The sequence below is a fragment of the Arachis stenosperma genome, chromosome 5 (genome assembly GCF_014773155.1).
Source record: "Arachis stenosperma cultivar V10309 chromosome 5, arast.V10309.gnm1.PFL2, whole genome shotgun sequence".
Classification (NCBI taxonomy): Eukaryota; Viridiplantae; Streptophyta; class Magnoliopsida; order Fabales; family Fabaceae; genus Arachis; species Arachis stenosperma.
Window position 1 is genome coordinate 120695660 of NC_080381.1, and position 24065 is coordinate 120719724.

The 24065-nt window shown below is 30.5% G+C and overlaps 2 protein-coding genes across 2 annotated transcripts; both read left to right on the top strand.

Moving 5' to 3' along the window:
• Positions 1-8305: 8305 nt before the first annotated feature.
• On the top strand, positions 8306-9052 carry LOC130981261 (uncharacterized). Its single transcript, XM_057904864.1, has one exon. It carries the CDS (start codon positions 8306-8308, stop codon positions 9050-9052), a length of 747 nt encoding a protein of 248 aa, XP_057760847.1.
• Positions 9053-17420: 8368 nt separating this feature from the next.
• LOC130981262 (uncharacterized) lies at positions 17421-23700 on the top strand. Its single transcript, XM_057904866.1, has 3 exons — positions 17421-17571; positions 21598-22910; positions 23050-23700. Exons 1-3 carry the CDS (start codon positions 17421-17423, stop codon positions 23698-23700), a joined length of 2115 nt encoding a protein of 704 aa, XP_057760849.1.
• The last annotated feature ends 365 nt before the right edge of the window (positions 23701-24065 follow it).

Genomic DNA, 24065 nt, shown 5'->3' on the forward strand with positions numbered 1-24065 from the left:
GCTTGATAATTTTTTCAATTTATAACAAAATATTTTATCCTTATATAGAGTTTCAATTAACAAAATAAAGTATAATCTAATCAAATTTCAACATGCATCAGCATTAAGCATGCAAGCTTCTATTTTTAATATTTGCATTTGAATCTGTTACCTATTATTGCAGAGGTAGAATCGATTCGAAGAGGACAAGCTAGGCAGCGATGGTTGTGGTGGTGGCGATGACGAGCAGACACCAGAAAGGTAAAGCTAGGGAGCTACAGTGGTGGCTCTGTGGTGCGGGACAGCAGTTCGGAGAATAGAAAAGGTTAACGATGATGTGGCAAAGAGAGAAGAGGAAGAAGAAGAAGAAGAACAAAGGGGTCTTAGAGGTGGGCGGGCTAATGGCGACGGAGAGAGGGTTGTGGTGGTGGTAGTGTCGGCGGCAGAGGGTCGTTTTGGGAGAGGGAAGGAGATGGTGGTTTTGGTGGTTTAGTGAGAGAGGGAATGAATCTGAATAAGGGGGAAGAGGGTTTGTGTTTTGAATTTACGTCTCAGTTACCGTCAAATTTATTGTCAGAATTTTTCGACGGTAAAACTTTGCGGTCACCAAAATGCATCATTTCGCTAATTGGCTTTATTGTCAGAAAAATTCGCTAATAAATTCGACGATAAAGAATGCGCCATTTTATTTTTGTTTCCTTCAAATAATTATTGTCGAATTCTAAAATCCGCTGGTAATTACTAAACCTTACGAATTCGACGCCATTACTATCGGTAAATTTAACGGAAAACTCGCCACTAATGACCGACGCTAAATCTGATGGTACTCAACATTTTTCTTGTAGTGTTACCACTGGACTAGAACAGTGCAATAGTGGTGGTGCAAGAAGTGGGTTATCCTGGACAAAATTCAAATGGCCAGACCCACCGTCACCAACATCATCAACTTTCGCAAAAATCTACATTACTTGTTCCACCATGATTTTTCCGTGGATGTCAAATATGAGGCGTACATGCTCAACCCCATAGAGCCAAAACAGACGAAATCAAAAACCTCTATTTCCCATCAATGCTGCTAAGGGTGGCAAACGGGGAAGCCCACCTAGTGAGGCGGTCTTGAATTCCTCCTCCGCCCCGCCTAACGACGGGCTGGCGGGGCAATCCCGCTAAATATCTTTTTTTATAAACCATTAAATATTAAACAATATATATAATTTCACAACCATTTCAATAAATTTATAATTTCAAAAGAAATAAAAAAATTATAATTTTTAAATTTACAAACATTAAAGTCTTCATAATTATAAATATGTAATAAACATAAACATAAACCAAGTTTTTTGAAACAAAATAATAAAACCAACATTGTTTTTAGCAAAACAAACACTGTCCAAAACATATAATTTAACATCTTCAAGTTTATAATCAATCAAACATAAAACATAATTCAAAATATAACTTAGAACATCTTCAATTATCATCTTCATCCTCTTGTAGAATAATAACATCATAGAAATTTGTAAAAGAACGGCCTTGACGAAAATAAAGCCTGGTCCACCGAGAAAGCCCGCCCTGCCGAAGCCTGCCAGTAATTTCAATTTTTTAGTCCAACCTGCCTTTTTTGGGTTACGCGGGCCAACCCGACAAATTTCGTTCTGTTTGTCACCTCTAGTGCTAGCAATCTATACTCAACTCTTCTAACCTCTTTTGTCCCATTAGCACCTATATTTCTCAATATTAGACTCTTTAGTTTAGACAAAAAATTTATTCTTCGAATACGAAACTAATATAATAGAATTATCACATTCAAATATCATCTTAATATTACTATTTTTTATATGACAATTATAATACATACTTACAATTATATATTCATTACTACTAGATATTTTTTCGTAAATTTAAAAAGAAAAACAAAAAAAAATAAATTATTTGAGAAAATATAAATAATTACAGATGCTTTTATAATTACTCAAAATTTATCGCACTGTATTTCGTTTATAGTAAAAACGTCGTAACTCTTCGTTTATCTTCAGTTTTCTCATCTGACATAACCCTAAGCCCCCTGACAATGCTAATTCTATCTATTGTTCTCTTAAATGAACTTTGATTTTTTATTTTATTTTTTTTACTTTTGTATAAATCATTAAAATATGAGTATCCACTATCCAAACAACTGGATTATATCCATGGGCGAAACACAGTTGGAGTTGGAACAAACTTCAATAACGTCATAATCAAATTTCACCTTCTATATGATATTTTTTATTTTTCACATATGAAACTGAAATCAAACGATGAAAATTAAATGAATCACACAAGTACACAACTAGTATCAAAGCAAAAATTCATGATTTCCTCATACATAAGCATCTGAATTCACAAGAACTAACTCCGACCATAATATATATTTCATGCTAGCATTCCATCTTTACATTAAAAATACTTTAATGGAAAGTTTTTTTCTTAATAAATTTTATCTATTTAAAATATAACTTGTAAATAATCTTAGCTTTTAATAATTCATTTTAATTTCTTTATTTTTTATACATATGTACTTTATTTCACAAGTAACAAACTAATTTATTGATAATGTAAAAGAGCTTATTTATAATAATATTTTGTTACTTTTAAAACCATTGAAGTAGTAGGTATGTAAACTTAAAACATCATATTAATTCACAAGGGGAAAGCAATTATATTTCTTTACTATAAGTCAAAAAGGATATAGAAAAAAAATTCGAGCCAACCAATCTTAGAGAAACACTATAATCGCAATCAAACCTCTCAATTCAAGCATTCACAAAACCACTATTTATTTCAATTATAAAGTTATATATTACATATAAAATAAAGAATATATGCTTTTACTTCCAAGGTAAAATTAAATTTACGTCTTTGTTCTCTCATAGTCATAATTCCTCATAAAAGTGTATATTATGATTATTATCCCTTTCCACAAACAAAGTCACTTATTCTATTGTTGATTGGTTTAATAAAAAAAATTATCTTATTAAAAGATTATTTAGATTTAGAATTTTTAATACAGTGCTTGGATTGGAATAATTTGTATTGAGAGGACATTGGTGATCATCACCTTCACTGTTAACTTAGAAGTGTTATATACAAATGCAAAACTATTATTTGTATAAATACCAAAATCAATCATAAAAATCAATTGAGTATAAAATATATATTAGAATATAAAATAGAAAAATATTAGAGATCAATAATTTTTGTGATTTATAGTCATTAAATAGTTATTAATGATGATTTTAATAGTGTAAAATTGATGTAAAATTTTATCCAATAATTCATTTTTCTTTATTGGTTACATACCGAACAGAATTTAACAAAATTGCTGGCCCAAAACTTTTCCTAATTTTAATATACTCTTATCATGACAAATGAAGCTAAGGATATGTGTTTTGAAAATTAGACGAAAATTGGGGTACATGCAAAAAAATATTTCAATTTTTTGAACCACTGAGGTGTTGCAGGTAGCATGAAAGCATGACTAAACATGTTTATTCTATTAAACAATGTATTTTATCCTTTCATAAATTTATATAGGAAATTTCCTTGATCTTTTACAAATTAATACAAGTATCCAAGTATCAAATCGCTCATTTAATGCTTTTTTTTTTGTAATTTAAAATGTGAAAGAAACAACTAAAAAGTATATGAATCAAGACCGCAATAATATTATATTAATTCATGATGATGATATATAATTATTTTTTTATATTAATAAAAATAAAAATTAATAATCAAATTAATTCTTAAAAGATGAAATATTTTTTAATTTGTTTTTAAAATTTTTTTTCAATCAAATAAGTCTTATATTTATTTTTCAGTCACTTTATTAATAATTATTTTCATTAATAATTGATGATTTGGAATGTTAATTGAGAACATACATAATATCTGATATGTTTAATTGAATATTAACTAAAGATGTGTATAAAAATATATTAATTTAGTCATTTTTTTAATTACATAAATTCTATTTTCAATACGATTAAGCAACTAAATTTATAAATTCTCATAAACATATTTGGTTAGCGCTCAATTGGACATGTTAGATGTCATGTGTAATATCAATTAACATTCTATATCATCAATAGTTGACGAAAATTGTTAATCGACTAACTGATCAAGAATAAATATGATTCATTCGTAATTTTTGAAAGATTAATTTAATTGGTAAAATTTTTTAGGAATGAATTTAGAGAACATCTCAACTTTCAATAACTAATTTGTTTATTAATGCAATAAAAATAATATCAATGCTAGAGATATAACTATTAATATATTATTTTTTTTATCAATTTAAATTTTTGGAATAAGTAATTTTATGCCATAGTATTAGAGTTCTATTAGAGCTTTATGTTTCAAAAAATTAGTTTGATCTTTAGTAAATTCTAAGAGAAAAAAAAAAATTAACATAAGATAGATAGAAAATAAAAACAAAAATTTTAAGTTTAAATTCTTGGGATGAGTGATTTTATTATACTTTTGAGAAGAATAATATGTTAACAAAAACAAAAGCTATATCATATTCTCACTTTCAATAACGATGTATATTTTACGAAAAATATAGTTTAATAAGTACTTACTTATTTCACTCGGATGTGTGAGGTATTTAAATTTTAAAGTTGTTATTAATTTATAAAAAAATAAATTAAAGTTATAAAACAAGCAAATAACATTTTATTTAAAATGATGTGAGAAGTAAAAATTGTGTAAATAAATAATTAATATATATATTATTGAAGAAAAGAAGGAAGTAATGTTCACTTCATTTACTAGATGAAATTACTTATGCGACGACTTTTATAGCTTATGTCGACAGAGTGATGTTGATTTCACACAACTGTTGGGACAAAACTTTTTTATTTTATTCCAATTTAGTATCATTGGACCACATTTTCTATCCTCCTTGTATTGTATCGTAGCATGTCATACTCACAAGCCACTTGATTATCAAAAGAAAAAAAAATTAAGGAAAAAAAAAACATTTTTTGATATTATTATTATCCCAAATGCCATGACAATGATATTTTTTTGGCGCATAGCCATATATATAAGAACTGCTGCTTCATATTGTTTCCACCGCATAAATTCTTACTTAATAACTTCTTTTAGGGTAGTTGATTTTAATTAATTTGACAACCACATGGAACGTCCTTTAAAAAATTTGAAAACTACTTTTCCAATTGTAGAAATTGAAGTTTCCTCCATATCAAGAGGGGTGAAAACATTTATGGCCGAATTTTATCTTTAACATGTCATATCTTCTGTAATGTAATTAACTGACTAAAATTTAGTATGTAATTTGTTATAGGCTTACTTTTAAATACTAAATCTAGTTTGTTATTAAATTTGATCTTATCTATTAAAAGATCTCATCATATTTTTTCTTTACAAAAATAAAAGATTTTAAAAATATTGTTTTAAAAATAATATTTTTTATAAAATTTATTTATGTGTAATATATTAAATTAAATGTTTATAAAAATATCTAAATATTTAAAGTATTTAGAATATGTAAAGTATTTATAATAAAATGTGATAATTTAAAATATTTATTTTTTAATTATAAAAATTTATTTATTTATATTTTAATAGATTTAAATAGTCTTGATAAACCTATAAAACTAATTTGTATTTAAAATTTATTTTGTACCAAGTCAGATTAAATTAACTAATCAAACCAAATATAAACCTAACTCTAAGTCTTACAAATGATCTGACTTGTTTCCAGCCGTACACATCATAGAAATCCCATTCCAAAATAAAAATTTTTTAAGATAGTCATGATCCAATTCCATTCTTTAATTTATCTCACTCTCGTGAAGCATTGATTGTACTATACAATAATGCTTACTATATATTGTGATAAATTAATCAAATAATGGAGATAATTTCAATAATGCTTGATGTAATGTAATAATGCAATAATGTCACAATTGTTGCATAGAATTAGCTTAATAATAATGGTGACCACTAATCATGCATGCATGCATGCAGATGTGTATGTCTAGGTTCATTGAGAATATAATAATAAAAGGAAGTTCATGCATGTAGCCATAAGAAAAGTTAGTTTGTACAACCAACATATCAACATTTTGACACCATATTTTTTAATTTGACAGATTATAAATTAATATTTATTGTTGGTTAATAAATTATTATATATATAAAAATAAATTTAAATTCTTAGTATTTATTTATAATAATTAATTTTTTTTCTTTTTATCTCGGGAACATAGCTTTCAATAATTCCTTATCTCCATATTTGGTGAGTTAATGTGCCTTTATTCCTATAATGTTAGTAATATCTCTTTTAGTTGATAATTGATTATACAAATATTAAAAAGTCAGTAAAATTTATTATTTTTAGTTAATAATAATTATTAATATTTAGGTAGCGTTTGTTTTGCAGTACTGGGACAGAGACTAAGAGACTGAGACACATTATCATGTTTGTTGGTTCAGAGACTGGTACTAAAATTTTTATCTCTGTCTCTAAAATTTCAGTATTTCAGTACTTCCAAAATGTAGGGACACAGGAAACTAATATTTTTAGAAACAGAGACTGAAACTTTAATAACATTTTATACCTAAAATACTCTTATTTTAATTAATTAATTTCAATTTTATTCTTTGTACAAATTAAATTAAAAATTTATTCTTGTTTCAATTTTTGTCTCTCATTTGACACCAAACAGAATATTAAAACTTATTTCAGTCTCTGTCTTTTAGTCTCTATCTCTCAGTCTCAGTCTTTCAGTATCTGTCTCTCCACTAAACGCTACCTTAAAAACATAAATTACAATATATTATTAAATTATTAAATTAAAAATAATAACATAAATATTAAATTCTGTTGGCCTTGAATATTTTTGATTGATCATTGGTGTCACACACAAAAGAAGAAGAATATTGGCATCAATATGGGTTACATTGAAGCAAACGTGGAAGATAGATAAGCCATATAAGGATTGAGAATATTTTTGAGGGGTTAGTAAGATTAGGAGAATCAACATAATAATTCAATATGAACAAAAGAAAGAGTAGAAAGAGAGAAAAGAGGGGCCTTAGCCATGTGAAGAAGAATGGGAAGAGAGAGAGAGGGGTAAGCATTTATATGAAATTTTTAGGGTAAGGGGGAGGCATTGCCACACTTTAAGGAGCAAATAATAATAAAAGGACACGACACACACAAACGTAGTACTAAATGGGTGTGTGGTGGTGGCCTTCAATGTCTGACACACATTCTGATAATGAAAACGGTACACTTGGCCACCTTGAACCGCCGTTGATCCTTCAATACTTTATTAAACCTTCTATGATTATGCCACATACATGCTTGCCTTTCATCTCTCTGTCTCTGTCTTTGTCATCATCCCCATTCTCCTCCCATCCTCCAACTTCTACCTTCTTCTAGACCTATCCATCATTATTATTATTTTACGCAACATTTAAGTTTTTTGACTCCTCCACAAATTTCGGAGTAAATTTCAGTTTTACAATCAGAATTTCCACACTGCTGCCGAACTTTAAAGAGAAACTTTTCTCCCTGATATGTAACTAAACAAAAATTTTTTAACGGTAATTACTGTTAACCATCAACAAAAATAAGATGAAAATTAAGGTGCAGTCGAGTTTATATGAAGTTGATAGTTAAAAGTCGTCAGATAAAAATTTGGTCAAATCAGTCAAATTATCTAACGACTCACACTTATCAACTTCACGTAAAATCGACTACACCTAAATTTTTACCTAAAAATAATCGTTAATATATTAATCGTTTTATATTTTATTAATGTTAAAAATTTTAATAGAAATTAAACAATTATCGATAAATACTATTTTAATAGACGCAAAACAACGTTATAACACATAATAAATAATAACAAATATTTAATTACTGTAAAAATATAAGCTAAATAATAATAAAGATAAAATACAATATTAAATTAAATGGAAGAGGAAATTATACGATTTTATCAAAGTCAAAAACATTATCTGGATTATCTAAAAGCAGATTATTATGTAATTCGAATGAGACCTATTCGATTTAGCAAGACCAAGAATAATTTAAATTAAACCAACTCAAATTAATAGGGAATTGTAATTTGAATTTGTTCAATTTGAATTATGCATGCATATAATCCTATGGTAGTTCGAATCAGTTCGATTCAAATTATGCATGCATGGTTTGTTAGAGCAGTTCAAATCACACTAATTCGAATTATCAAGCCACCGGCGTGTATAAATATGGTGTGAACGTAAATTTTTCTCATTAGAGTGAAACACAATGGCTAGTGAAGAGAGTTTTTTAGTGTTAGTGTACTATAGAGGGTCTATTAAGAAAAAAACACGTTCTGGTATTAAGTTTACCAATAAGGATCCCCTCAATATTTTTCTGAAACATACAACGAGCTTCACTGAGTTCCTGAATTCTATAATACAGAAACTGGGGTTGCAAGACGTGAAACGAGTTGAGAAGTTATTCTACCACATTCCGATTTCAGTTTTGCGAGATGATCTAAAATACGATTCGTTTGTCATAGAGAGTGACGAGGATTTGGAGGTTCTGTTCCATTATCGTAGGCAGTTCGCCGAGGTCAGAATACCGGAGCTTTTGGCTAAGCTCGTAGATGTGGTCTTTAGCTTCGGTGGTTCTAACCGGAATACCCAAGCTCCAGCAACGGCATTCTGTTCTAGTTCGAGACCTGTTGGTGTATTTTTATCTGTGCCTGTGATTGCACCTCCGAAAATGGTGGTTGCCTCCCCGTCCTTCGCAGTTGATGTCAACCGCGGTGGTGACGAAGAAGTTGGTATTGTTGATAGGGCGCCGGTTTCATTACAGTGTGGGACACCGGATGGTATGGATGATGCATTGCCAGATGATGATGACGCTGATGATGTGGAGCTGGACATCATTGTCGATGATAGCGGTGATGACATAGCAGCGAGTAATCCAGTTGGGATTGAAGGAGCATCCAGCCCAGGGACTCAGCAGTACCCCCGCACTTTTTATCTTTGGACTTGGATGCCATGAGACAGGAGGGAATTCCTGGGGAACTTATTGGATTTGGTGCCAGAGATACTCAGGGTACCGGAGGTCTATCAGAATTTCAGGTTGGTCAGCAATTTCAGGATAAAGAGGAGGCCGTGTTAAGCGTGAAGATATATAGCTTCCGACGCGGGGTACAGTACAAAGTGATGAAGACATATTTCACTGCAAACTTCTAGATGCAGTTCGCAGGAGGCAACACACCCAGAAGCTCCTCGAACCACACCCAAGCTGGAAGACCACCCTCGATGTACGTCTGAAAATCTGTCAGACAACCACTAACATAATGTCCATCGATCGGCAGCCCTAATTGGTACGCCACGTCCTGCAGTGTAATCGTGCACTCTCCGAATGATATATGAAAGGTGTCACTACAAGAAAAATTAATATTTGTAACAAAAAAATTTGTTACAGAAAATTGGATTTTTGAAACAAAAAGAATTTGTAACAAAAAAAATAGCAATTGCAGTATGTCCCGTTACAAAAAGTTTTTGTAACAAAAAATGAAACTGTTACAATTCAAAGTAATATTTTGTAACAAATTTTTTTGATACAAAAACTAAAATTTATTACAAAAATGATAACGAAATTTTATCTTCAAAATATTTTTGGTAACAATATATTTTTTCCTATCATAAATTTTTTTTACAAAATATAACTTGATGTTGCAACATTTTTTTCTTTAATTACAAAAGCACAATATTTATTTTGTAATATTTTTTTAATACAAATTGCATGCATAATTTAATAAATTAATTTTTTAATTAACTGATATATTAACTACTTTACTGAGCAGGGCAACATTTATATAATATGGAAAAACATAGATAATTCAAACATACTTCATTTAACTAAAATTGTTCTAAAACAAAATAACATTAGTGTCTATATTGATCAGTTCTACAAGTAATATTTCTTACACAAGTTCAACCAAAAGTTAAAAGTCTAACATGGATTAGTGTCTCTATGAATCAAAATATTATTGAGTCCTTTAAGTAGCATGTTGTCACTATTTTAGCACTCTTGTAAATGAGAAAAACCGAAACAAAAAATTAGAAACAAGATATAACACCAATTATAACTTTTTCCATTAACTTTTATCCAAAATTTTTAGAAAAATTTTGACAAAACCTCCCCTAAAATTTGGATATTTTCACCGCCTACGATTCCATCATAAACAACCAATTCATTACTTATTTCTCAACCATTACACAAACAAATTTATCAAACTAAATAATAATATATTTGTCATTTCTCAACCATGATACAAATAAAATGTAATAAATAGATGCATATACAATTAAACTATACTAATAATATATGAATCATCTATGAATATGTGTGACAAATAAGTTAGCTAACAGTAATTTAAAAACCTTATTATGTGTGACATTCATGAAAAGACTAAAGAAATGAAAAATAGATTCATATGCAAGCACATGCACATACAAGCCCTACATATTCCGATATATCAATAATACTTATAAAGTACAAGCGCATAATTGACGTTATATAATTTTAGCCTGATAATATATCAATTCAAAATAATCGATAACTTGGTGAGTAAAACTATAATGCTAAAACTGTGATGCACCTTTCCACGGCAAATACCAAGTAATAAAGCAACTCCTCCTTTTTTAAAACCCTATTGGGAAATAATTGGATGGAAGTGATTTGAATCAACTTCTTTAATTCTTCTTTTCCTTCGTGAACCAGGCTTTTTTCCATGATGAATCGAGTCATAATATTCTTTTATAGTAGTCTCAAAATCATCTTGCCCTCCAACTCGTGATTTTGCATGTCAAGTACTAACAAAATACATATTATTCAAGTAACCAAAATAATTGGTACGGGACAAAAAAATCAACTTCACATATAAATCATCTCAACTTCAATGCTGTGGAAAAAAATAAAATAAATAAATAAAAACTAACAGATTTAAAACATATTCTAAAAGCACTTGGAAGAAGATAGATAGCTCACCAACATAAAAGGACTTTTCTGCATTTAGTTGAGACCATTGACCTGTGTGAGACCAACGGTTGCATAATTTCTCTATGTTTGCAATATCAAAGTCCTTTCAGGTAAACAAATAAAGTAAATCATCCCCCTCCCTCAAACAAAAACCTTTTTATCACTTAGTGCAAAGCAGCCAAGGTGAGATGGTTGACAGAAATAAAAACTCTTTATCACTATTAAGTTGCTGGTTCGCTTTCATAGTTACTTTTTCATTTCAAAACTCAGATTTTCAGCTAGTAGTTTAGTATTTCAAAATTCAACCCTTTTAACACCTCTCAAAACCAATTCCAAATCAACCAGTTCACCATTACTACAATATATCAATCAACCAGCTTAACGGCAACCAATCCAATGTAATCCACCAAAATTCAGAATTCTCAATAATTATTCATCAAACAATTTGCAAATCCACATAATCAATCAATATCACTAACCAACAATTCCAAACATATTTCACAGGCACAATTCAACATCTATATCACCAATTAATCACTCACAACAATTAAACCTATTTGCAATTATTCAATAAACCTTTTGGGCATTCTTAAATTAAAACCATTTAAAATTAAACCCTTACCTCGATGTCTCAATTAAAAGAAACCGGAGGCGAGGTTATGACAAGGCAGTGGCGATAACATTAATTTCCACAGAAATAGCAACAGCTCTGACGACTCTTATAGCAGCTACGTCATTATAAATATCAATTATAGCAGCTGAAACAGTTTCAAAAAATCCAAGACAAGGACATATACAAAAGTCAAATCAAAACAAGTGTGGCAAAGACAGAGAAACGTGTAAATAGACTAGAATAAAAAAAAAGATCAAACCAAAACTATTAGCGGTAGCTCTAGTATTGGCTCCCGGTGGTGGCAGAGGGCTTTAGTGATGGCTGAGCAACAGGCAGAAATAAATGGAGATATGGCGAGTTGTATGGAGTCCGATTAGCAACTCCGGCAGCCCACTTTGGCAGCAGCAACAATCACAGTTTCGGTAACTAACAAAGAATGGAATGGAAACAAGATAGCAGAAATAGGATAACAGTAGAGTAAAAGTGGAAGTAGAACAAGTTAAAGGAGTGAAGGACCTAAACTAAAATAGAGGCAACAAAGACACCTCCATTAGTGATTCCAGCGTGGAGCTCAGTGGTGGTCATGGCAGCTTTCGACGATCCCAGCGACGGCAATGGCAGCGGTGGTGGCCTCCGGCATCCTCCTTCGCGTCTCTATCTATCTCGTTCTGCTTCTCGACAGTAACAACGCAGGGCAACGGCGAAGGCGTAAACAACGCCCCTCCTCCTCTTCTTCGTGGCTAGGACGAGGTCTACAGCGGCAATGACGACACTGGAGGCTTCAGTGGTGACTGAAACAGCCCTCTCCTCCTCTTCTCGTCGCGTCTCCTTTCTTTGTCCCTCTTTCCCCTTCTTTGTTTCTTCGCCCCCTTTTTCCTTCTATTCCCCCCTTTGAGCTTCCCTTTTCTGAGTGTGTGTGTGTGACTAATTTAGGGCACAAATTAAAAAATTGTGATATTAGAATTTAAATAAGGAATTGTGACTAATTTTTAGGATTTAGAGCCTCCTCTTTCCCTTGTTTCTATTTGTCTTTCTCTTACTTTCTTTCGTTTCTTTTTGTTGGCTAAATGTTTTGGAAAAGGGGAGGGCTGACGGCTAGGTTTAGGGGGTGAGGTGAGTGTGAGTTGTATTAGGGTTAAGGTTTGGATAATTTTAAATATTTTTAATAAAAATAAAGGTAATTAAAAATTAATTTTAATTTAATAATAATTATATAAAAATATTATTTAACTATAAATTTTTTAAAATATTTTTAAATAAATACACTAATTTTAAGAATTAAAAAAATTAAATTAATTATTTTCAAAATATTATTTTATTATTAATTTATAAATTATTTTTAAATAAACATTAATTAAGATAAAATTGGAGATAATCAAGTTACTTTTTTTATTCATAAAAGTTAAAGTATTAAATTTAAAAATCTCAAATATTTAAATTAAATTATATAAAATTTTTATATTTTTTAAATTATTAAAATTTTAAATTATAAATAAGAAAATGTCCATTTAATATAAAAATTTTTAAAAATTCATTTTAAATATGATTTATTATTTAATTTTTAAAATATTTTTAAACTCAAAACATCATTAATTTGACTTAAATATTTTTAATAAAATAAATTTTTGAATATAAAATTTTAAATAAATATAATAAATCATAAATAACTCATTATGTTAATTTTAAAAAATACGAAGTCTTACATTTAATATGTTGAAACAAAATTTTTAATTAGTTACAAAAAATCTTTAAATTTTGTGACAACTAAATAAATTGTTACAAAAATATTATATTTTGTGACAAATTAATTTTTTGTTACAAAATATTTAGAACTTTTGAGACAAATAGATATTTTGTTACAAAATATTTTAAATTTTTGCAATAATATAATCTTTTGTTACAAAACATTATAACATTTTACAACAAAATAATAATTCGATACAAAAGCCAATATAATTTGTAACAAAAGAAATTATGTTGTTATAAAATATTCTTATATTGTAACAATAACTAATTATTGTTACGAAAAAATCATAATTTGTAACAATTTTAAATTTGATACAAATTTTTTGTTACAAATGCACCATTTTCTTGTAGTGTGTGCATCTCCGGCCGCCAGCACTCCACGAATGCATTGACCAATAGCTCAATCAGCCTAAACAAGCTCTCGTTCAGTCTCGCAAGATGGTATAAACCTGTCATCTGCAAGTATGGAACATACCTCTCATCGAGGCGCCTACCCTGTTGTCGTCGCATGCTTGTGATACATTGATTGGGCTGCATAAAGAACGTATCAGATTGTCTCTTACCTAAAAACATATTTATATAACATTATTCACTAATGCGTATCTTAATCTAAATAATACAACTTGTACTCTAACAAATAATGTTACGAGTTAAAATGGAAAATAACTTCATATATACATCAAACTGGGCCTAATAAAAAAAATTCTCTTAAAAAATTTTTCTTAAAAATATTATAATGGTAAGATATAAATTTTACCTCAATGATTACTATTCATGTTAACAAAGAAAATCTTATTCTAACTAAGTTTCCCCTTCCGTTATTCTTATTATTCATACTTTTCTATTTATTTGTACTCACTGATAAACCAATAATATAATCACTAATATAACAACTCTATCTAACTAAATAACGGTAAATAACAACTACTATTATAACAAACAAAAGGCAAGAATATAAAAACAACACATTAAATCATGTTTTAAAAGGACAAGTGCGCACTAACCTTTTCATTGATGACACGAACTATGTGGGTGACCCCATCCAAATGATATAGTCGGTATAGGTTATCCCCATCAGCTGAATGTGATGTTGATCACTTTGTTGGAGTCATAGGAAAAGAGTTTTCTCTAGGATTTGGTGGGGTAGGAGTTTGGAATTGTGGTTCGAATGAGCTCAATTCAAACTTTATTTATAGAAAAAGTTTTGTAATTCGAAACAGTCTATTTCAGATTACTATGTGTGTCAAAACGGTGGACTAGTTCGATTTAGAGCAATTTGAACTAGTGTGGGTCACGTTTGCATGTAGTTCGAATCAATGTGATTCGAATAACTCCATGGATTCAATACATGCATAATTCAAATTGGTTTAATTCGAATTACGTTGATCTTGACTAATTCGAATTTAACTAATTCGAATTACTGTGGGTTTTGTAATTCGAATGAGCCTCATTCGAACTACATGAAATTCTTCTTCTAGTAGAACCTTATAACGTTTTCTCTTTTGGTAGAATTGAGTAATATCTACTTGTATTTGGTTTATATATGTGATTTACCCTAATAATAATAATAGGGTTAAATACAATTTTGGTCTTTAAGGTACAGGGCGAAATTTTTTTTCATTTCGAACTTTTTTTTGCATACAAAATCGTTCATAAAGTTTAACTTAGTTTTAAAATTGTCTTTTTTACTTAAATTTTAAATTTTATTACCAAATTACCCCTAACTGTAACATCCTAATTTTTGGCATCTCATGATTGCACTAAAAGTTTAGGCGCTACCTACTTCTACCCCTTTAATTTAGTATTATATTTATTTAATATTGAGCATTTGCGGATACAAACTGAATTTTTAATTATAAAAATGAAAAATCCTTTTGTTTTAAACCACGTAATCACATAAATATAATCACATAATATATATATATATATATATATATATATATATATATATATATATATATATATATATAATGTGATCATATTCAACAATTCTCAAATACAAATCTTACCCCTCTAATAACCAAAACAATAATTATCAAGGAAAAATCTAATAACTAAACTAAATTCAGAAAGTACAATCATATATAATAAGTTTGTAGATCAGTCATGGTTTCGCGTCAAAATTTTTTAAATCAGTCACTGAAAAAGTAAATCTATAGGAGATAAAAACATCGTCCTCACAGATTCTCAATAGAGGGTTTAAGAATGGTCATAAGAGGATACGTACAAAAAGAAGAATGAATTTTAAAAATAGGGATCTTCGTTCGTCCTATAAATCCTTTTTAAGCCACAGCAATTAATAGTACAAAAAGCCAACTTGATATCTTTTTCTTATAAAAAGATTTAATCTCGACAATTTGCATAACATTTCAATACATACCAAATGGTCAATCAATCTAAAAACCCACCAATCATGGTCTTCGGCCCAAACATAACCAATAACGGCCTCCGACCTAATATATAATTAAATCTCGGCCTCCGGCCCAAAAAAATCTATCACCGTTATCATCAATCCACCACCAAATACTCAAAACAGAAATCAATTACAAGCACAAATAAATACAAGGCAAATACATTTAAAGAACAGTTATCATAATCTATCAGATAGGCAAGTCAAAATACTTAAGCACACCCAAACAAAGCAAACAAATACAACATGATGCATGCCTGTCCTACTGGCCGTGAGCTCACGTCTCGGTTAAATTACCAGAAACTGACACATCCGGTAGGTAACCCAGATATTGTCTCAAGGTTGCGCACTAACATCTCAGCACATCGGCTGGCCATTAGAGAGAGAGTGCTCTATCACTATTAGAGGGAATACGTTCCCTGTCACCATTAGAAGAAATATGTGCCATGTCACATGCAACCAACGAGAAAACATATACAAGCGGGATCGACCACCGTCCTTTCCAAACTTGACACATTCATTGTCTTTTTATCCATTCCTTCTTAGTTTCAAAACATTCCCACTTTCCTTACAATATTCTATTCAATACTTGCTCTTCAAATCCTTTTTTCTTTAAAACCATTTTAAATTTAAATTCCTTTCAAAAGATTCAAAACTCATTTAACAGACTTCAATAATTCTTAGAAATTCGCTAAAACGCCTTAAAACATGCTCCTTTTTTTAGTAAAATCAAAATCAAATAAAATAGTTCTTTAATCAATTTTAACCAAAATACAACTTTCAATTTCTTATAAAATTTCAGCAATATGTTCTCTAAAACTCGGACTTTTATCACCCTTCTCGGGTTCCAACCAAGCCATTTCTCAAACTCTTTTCACATTATTTCCAAAATCAGACGAATTCTAGTATCAAATCATTTACAAACCTCAATTCATTTCTAAAATCAAATTATTTTCCAAATCTCAAATCATCCCTCAACTACGAATCAGATTTTCAAATCAATCTTTCATTCATTACTACAACACCAACTCAATAATCAGAAACAGTCACAATCCAATCATCATCATAAGAACCTTAAACCAAGTACAAAATCCAACTAAACATCTTCAATCAATCAATAAACCAATCAAGCAATCAATTACATTCATTCAAGACAACTCACTTCAATTTATAAGACATACGAAATCATAACAAATATATTTTTTGCATTAATATCGACTTGTAATAATTCTTGAAAAGAAAAATAAGTTAAAAAAAGTGCCCCTACCTCGATCGGGACTCAACTACACAACAAAACTCTTTTTTCTCTTGACCCACAGCAGTGGCAGCCGCAACCAAAGCTCCATAACGCTTCCGCAATAACAACTATAATCCCAATCGCGATATGCAAGCGCCAATACTCAACCGTATGACAAATAACGTCGCAAAACCTTAGCATGAGATAACAGAACAGCGACTAAAGGATTTCAGAGGAAAAAAACTTACTGCGCTAAGTAGGAACCGAGACAACGGAGTGGCAGCAACCCCCGAACAGCTCCGTTGAACTCCATCAGCGATAGTTTTGACCACCGCGATCCAAACAATAGCGACGACAGTTCAGGGGAACAACCATGCGGCCCATGATAGCGGCGGTAGGAGACGATAGCTCTGGGAAGGTTCTGCGACGCACAGCAGCTCGACGTCGGTGCAGATATGGCGAGGACAAGCTCCTCAACTTCCTCGCGTGCAACAGCGCTGATGGAGGATGCGACAATGGCGATGGTGACACACGAACGGCGGCAGCAGTCCTCCAGCTCCCTTCAGCTCGCGCATCTCCTTTTTCCCACGACGGCAAGGCAACACGATGGCAAAAATGACCAGCGTGACAAAGCTGGCAGCAGTGGTGGCGTCTTCTTCCTGTTCTCCCTTACGCGGTGGTTTGGCGGTGGCAGCGAGACTCAGCAGCGCCGTCGCAGTTTCCCTTCCATTTTCCTTTCTCCCTTCTCCCAGCATCACTCAAGATCTCTCTCTCTTCTTTTCTTTCTTTCCCGTTGGGTGAGAGTTTTGGGGGGGTGAATGGCAGCTGTTAGTGAATATTAGGGTTAGGAGGGTGTGTTTTAGGGATTTAGAGTTTTGATTGCGAAAAAGATCTTTGGCTAGTATAGGTATTTTTAATAAAATTAGGGGTAATAGAGTAATTGAAAATAAATGCTCTAATTTTATAATTAGAGATAATTAAATTATTTTTTTATAATCATAAATAAAGTTTAAAATCAAAATATTTAAATTAAAGCATATAAAATTCTTATTACTTTTCAATTACTAAAAACTTTAAATCAATAATAAAAAGTACTCAATTAATATAAAAATCTCTGAAAATATATTCTCAAATAAATAAAATATCATAAATAATTTATTATTTAATTTTCAAATATGGAGTCTTACGTTAACTAAAAAATTATATATATAAAAAAGAGAATAGATGAGAGGGAGAAAGGAATCACGTATAGGAGGGGTGGGGGGGAAAGGGGGAAGGGAAGGTGGGGAGAAGGGAATCACGCGAGGGGGGAGGGAAGAAGAAGAAGGGTAAAGGGAGGGTGGCGATGACGCCAGCAAGAGAGGACGAACGTCCATCGCGTCGTCGTTTTGCTCATCCTCCTCGCAGGCTCGCCGGTCGCCACTATTCCTCGTCGTTCGTCGCTGCTTCGCGTCCTCACTACTGGATCTTGCTGCAGCTCCTCTTTCTCTCTAGCTTGCCGCTGCTCGTCGCATGTCGCCGCTGCTCCTCGTCGCCCACCGTTGCTCCTCGCTTCTAGGTTCCAATTCAGTTTCTGATTAAGTTGATTATTCTGCTTCTGTTTTTGATTTTGTTAATTAAATTGATTATTCTACTTCTGTTTATTTTTTTGTTAATTGCATTGTTAGATTTGTTGATTTTGTTAATCACATTGTTGTTGTTGATTCTGATTCTATTGTTCTTCTATTTCTATGTTGTTTCTGATTCTATTCCATTCTTCTGCTTCTGATATTTGCCAGATGAATTTTTGTTTTGATTTTTTTATATCTGTTAATTAAAATTTTGTTGCTGCTGTTGAAATTATGTTGTTGCTATTGAAATTATAGTTGAAATTTTGTTAAAATTCTAGTTGAAGAAGAAGAAAAAGAAGAAGAGATACTGCTGTGATGGAGAAGAAGAACTGGGTATTTTGGTGAAGAAGGAGAAGAGTATTTCGGTCCGAATGACGATTTTAAAATTAAGTTAAACCTTAGGGACGATTTTGTATGCAAAAAAAGCTTAAGAACGAAAAAATTTTTTAACCTGTACCTTAGAGACCAAAATCGTACTTAACCCATAATAATAATAATAATAATAATAATAATAATAATAATAATAATAATAATAATAATTATAATAAAATTTTCTTTTCATGGTATGTTACATGAGTATGAATGTTTTATTTAAAAAATTATTATTGACTAATAATTTATTACATACATAATAAGATATTTAGACTAGCAATACTTATTCAAATAAATAAACTAATTAGTTAACCTAAATAAATCTAAAATTAGTTTTCTATGAAGTTTTATGTATACACTAAATAAATATCTTTTATGAAAAGTTTGTTATTATATATATATATATATATATATATATATATATATATATATATATAAGTATTTTGTCGTTGTAATTAATATCGCACAAGCTTTTATGTTTAGGTCTATACATGTGTTTCGTGATTGTCGTTTTACTAGAACTGTCTAGAATTTATTATAGTTCAGTAACTACATTGGATACTTTTTTAGCTTGAATCATATCGATTGGCTCATTAGAAACTTATTTTTCTCTGATAATTGATCAGTGAAATTCGAAGTAACTTTATCCTCACTGTAGTATTCTAGAAACAAACAAGTATTCGAAAGAAAGAATTCTAATCTTATAAGGATTACTGAGTCTATTATAAACAGGAGTTATGAGTTTGGTGCAGTGATGAAGGCAAATATTATCTCAAAGAAGATCAATACTAATTGAGACTTGATTCGTTGGTTCTCCCCAAATGAGAACTTCATTAAGATCAACTTCGATGGATTCTTCTTCAGCCATACGAGAAATGCAAGCTGTGGAGGAGTATTTTGTAATTAACTGGAAAGGTTTGTCATAAGTTTCTCTTATAATATAGGCAGCTGCTCAATCACGCAAGCGGAGCTATAGGATATTATTAGAGGTCTCGAAATTGCCGTGACTAATGAGTTCTGATATTGTGGTTGTTGAGTCGGACTCTGAAATGACCATAAATTTTATTAAAAATAGATGTTTAGGTCAACATTCATGTGCAACGCTCCTTGAGGATATTGCTATTTTTGTGAGAAGAATCGCACAGGTGAGTTGAAACCATATTTTTTGAAAAGTGAATTCGAATGGCAGATATCTTAGTTAAGAAGGGACAGAATTTATCGTATGGACTCCATATTTTTTATTCTCTCCTTTCGAATACAACTCATAATCTTTAAATACTTTTAACTCTCTCATATTAAAACGATGTAATTAATTAATTTTACTTTGTTTTGTTTATTTTATCTTTCTATTAAGACTTTTAACCTCCTATTCTACCTCCAAAAATAAAAAATACCTCAATCACAGTTTATTATTAGTTTAGTTTTTTAGTCCAGTATTAAAGAAATATATTTGTTTAAGTTCCTATAAAAGTTTATACATAAGTACATCAAAATAATAATTTATTTATTTAAAGTCTTGAAACTAGATTGTTATAAGTTTTTAGAGGCTAAAATTAAATAATTTTTAAAACGTTAAACCTGTATCAAAGTTGAAGTCCTATATAGAATAAAAACCGAATATTTTTTGGAAAGAGATATTTAGATTTTAGACTAAAAGCCAAGGGACGCTTGGTATAAAGATTTCTGCATTACGTGGCATTTGAGAAAAACTGACACACAGAATATGATACTGCCAATCTATCTTAGTAGAAGTTTTAGTCTAAATATGTTGAATACGATAATATTATTACATTACCAAATCATTTTGGTAATTAAATTTAATCAAATTAATCTAATAATTAATTAACAGATAAAAGTTAATTAAAAAAATAAAAAATTAGTTAAATTTATTTTTAAAAATAATTTGTTCACCAAATATTTATCTTTCACAAATTATTTAGACCTAAAAAAATCTTAGACAACACCAAAAGTAAATATCAAATTATTAAAAAAAAGCTTATTTTTACCTTATATTCAATAAAATTCCATACATACACTCAGGGACGGATACATGGGGGGGCAAGTAGAGGCCTGGCCCCCCCAGCTTTTTAAAAAAAAAAATAATAGTCATTAGTTAAAAGCCCAACCTAATACAAATAAAACATTAAAATTTAAATAAATCCCTAAAACTAATGCTGTATCTTCACCTTTTCTATTCTTTTCTAATCCTTTTGTTTCCTAACACGCGGCGACGGCGTCCTCAGTCTTCACTTGGTCATACTGCCATTGCCAGTGAAAAAGGTATTTATTTTATTTTTCAATTCTTTTATATAATTACATAAAATTATTAATTAATAAAGTACATTGTTTTATTATGGAATAATTTAATTTTATTCTTTTGTATTTACATAGACAAATTATTGACCTATTTTTAAGATTTATTCTTTCTTATTTTTTTATTTTATTTTTTAATAAAATTGATAGTGATTTAGTGAAAAAATTATTATTATTGATATTTAATTAATAAAATATATTTAGACTTTGTTTATTCATGTAAGTATATAATTATTTGAGTTCTTTTTTTTTCAGGTAAAAAGAAATTAGAACATTTTATAATGAAAAAGCAAAGTAAAATTGATGCAATTTTTAAGAGAAAAGCTACTGATAATGTTGGAGTTCAAACAAGCCAACCCTCTAATCCTATTTCACAAGAAGGTCAAGTAAGTGAGCTCTCTAATCTTACTCAAAATACATATCAACAAGAAACTAAAGTACCAAGATTAGAAAGAGATGTTGATATCTCTTTACTAGAAAGGGATCCAGGAAAGCGACGTCCAATTTGGCAGTATAATGTCAATGAACGTGATAAGATTCGTAGAGCATACATAATAGCTGGGCCATACCAACCAACAAATATTAGCTATCCAGCTTCTGGTAACAACAATCACCGTCGATATTTTCAATCTTCTTGGTTTAAGAAATTTCCAAGTTGGTTAGAATATTCACCAGAAAAAGATGCTGCTTATTGTTTGCCTTGCTACTTGTTTGGTAAACATTATGGTGCTCGCAATGATGGAAAAAATGCATTTTCAGAGTTAGGATTTAGTAACTGGAAGAAAGTAAACAATGGGGTAAATTGTGCATTTGTATGTCATGAGGGTTCTATTGCTAATTCTCCCCATAATTTATGTGTGAAATCTTGTGATGATTTGATGGCTCAATCTAAGCATATAGACAAAGTTCTTGATAGGCATAGTGATGAAATTATTGCAAATAACCGTTTAAGGTTGAAGACATCTATTAATGCTATTCGATGGCTTGCATTTCAAGCATGTGCATTTAGAGGCGATGATGAAAGTCCTGGATCTTTGAATAGGGGGAATTTTATTGAGTTAATTAAGCTTTTAGCTTCCTGTAATCAGAATGTTCATAATGTTGTCCTTGAAAATGCTCCTGGAAATGCTCAATATATATCTCCCAGTGTTCAAAAAGATATATTGCATATCTTTGCTAGAAAAGTGCGTGCAACAATTCGAGAAGAAATTGGTGATTCTAAATTTTGTATAATTATTGATGAAGCAAGAGATGAGTCAAAGCGAGAACAAATGTCTGTGGTTTTGAGATTTGTAGACAAGCACGGTTGTGTTCAAGAAAGATTTTTTGATCTTATACATGTTTCTGATACATATTCTTTGACATTGAAAACAGAAATTTCATCAGTTCTTTCTCGTCATAATCTTGATATCCAAAATCTTAGGGGACAAGGGTACGATGGAGCTAGTAATATGCGTGGTGAATGGAATGGATTGCAAGCTCTATTTTTGAAAGATTGCCCTTTTGCTTATTACATTCATTGTCTTGCTCATCGATTACAATTAGCACTTGTTTCTGCAGCCAAAGAAGTTTGTTATGTTCATCAATTCTTTTCAAAACTTGCACTAATTGTGAATGTTGTGACTGTTCTCCTAAACGTCATGATCAGTTAAGGTTGCTCAAGCAAATAATGTTGCAACTTAATTGCCAATGATCAAATTGTGACAGGTAGTGGACTTAATCAATTGGTACTTTGCAAAGAGCTGGAGTACTAGATGGGGTCATTTGAATTCTGTACGTAGCTTGTTATGCATGTTTGATGCTACTTGTGAAGTTCTTGAAAAAAGCACCGAAGAAGGTAATTTCTCCACTCGTGGTGATGCTAGTGCTGCTTATGATGCTATCACATCCTTTGAATTTGTCTTTGTTTTGCATTTGATGAGAAATATTTTGGAAGTTAGTCATGATCTTTGTCAAGCTTTGCAACGAAAAAATCAAGACATATTGAATGCTTTAACTCTGGTTTCTACTACGAAGACTTTAATCCAAAGAATGAGAGAATCAAGTTGGGAGGCTTTCATTAAAGAAGTTATATTATTTTGTGAGAAACATGAAGTTGAAGTTCCTGATATGAATGCATTGCATATTCCTAGAAGAGGCCGGACTCGCAAAATTGTTGATCAAATTTCAGTAGAGCATCATTACCGTGTTAATTTATTTCTGGTTGTAATTGATACACAATTGCAAGAGCTTAATGGAAGATTCAATGATAATATGGTGGAATTGCTTACTTTAAGTTCAACTTTAGATCCCAGAGATAATTATAAGTTCTTCAGTGTCAACAAAGTATGTGAATTAGTAGAACGGTTTATCCAGTGACTTCAGTGACCAAGAGAAATTTCATTAGAATGCAAGCTCAACATTATGAACTTGATGTTCCTAATCATGTTGAATTAACTAACTTGTGCACAATTTCGGAGTTATGTCAAGGATTAACGAAGACAGGAAGTCTTTAACATATCCTTTGATTGATCGTTTGATTCGCTTGGAGAATAGACTCAGAAACAAAATGGAAGATGAATTGCTTGCTAATTGTCTTTTGATTACATGAGAAGAAGATGCTGAAGATTTGACACAGATTCTATTATCGATGAATTTATGATATGAAGAATCGACGTGTACCACTTCGTTAGTAAAAAGTACACCTTTTTGCATTTAAATATATATTCTCTATCAGTATATTT

Bases quoted from the DNA above. Each gene is read 5' to 3' on its own strand.
- LOC130981261 (XM_057904864.1), top strand. From the start codon at position 8,306: ATGGCTAGTGAAGAGAGTTTTTTAGTGTTAGTGTACTATAGAGGGTCT.
- LOC130981262 (XM_057904866.1), top strand. From the start codon at position 17,421: ATGCGGCCCATGATAGCGGCGGTAGGAGACGATAGCTCTGGGAAGGTT. The intron at 17,572-21,597 runs GTGACACACGAA...TTTTTTTTTCAG, and splicing joins AGGATGCGACAATGGCGATG to GTAAAAAGAAATTAGAACAT. The intron at 22,911-23,049 runs GTTTGTTATGTT...AAATTGTGACAG, and splicing joins TTGTTTCTGCAGCCAAAGAA to GTAGTGGACTTAATCAATTG.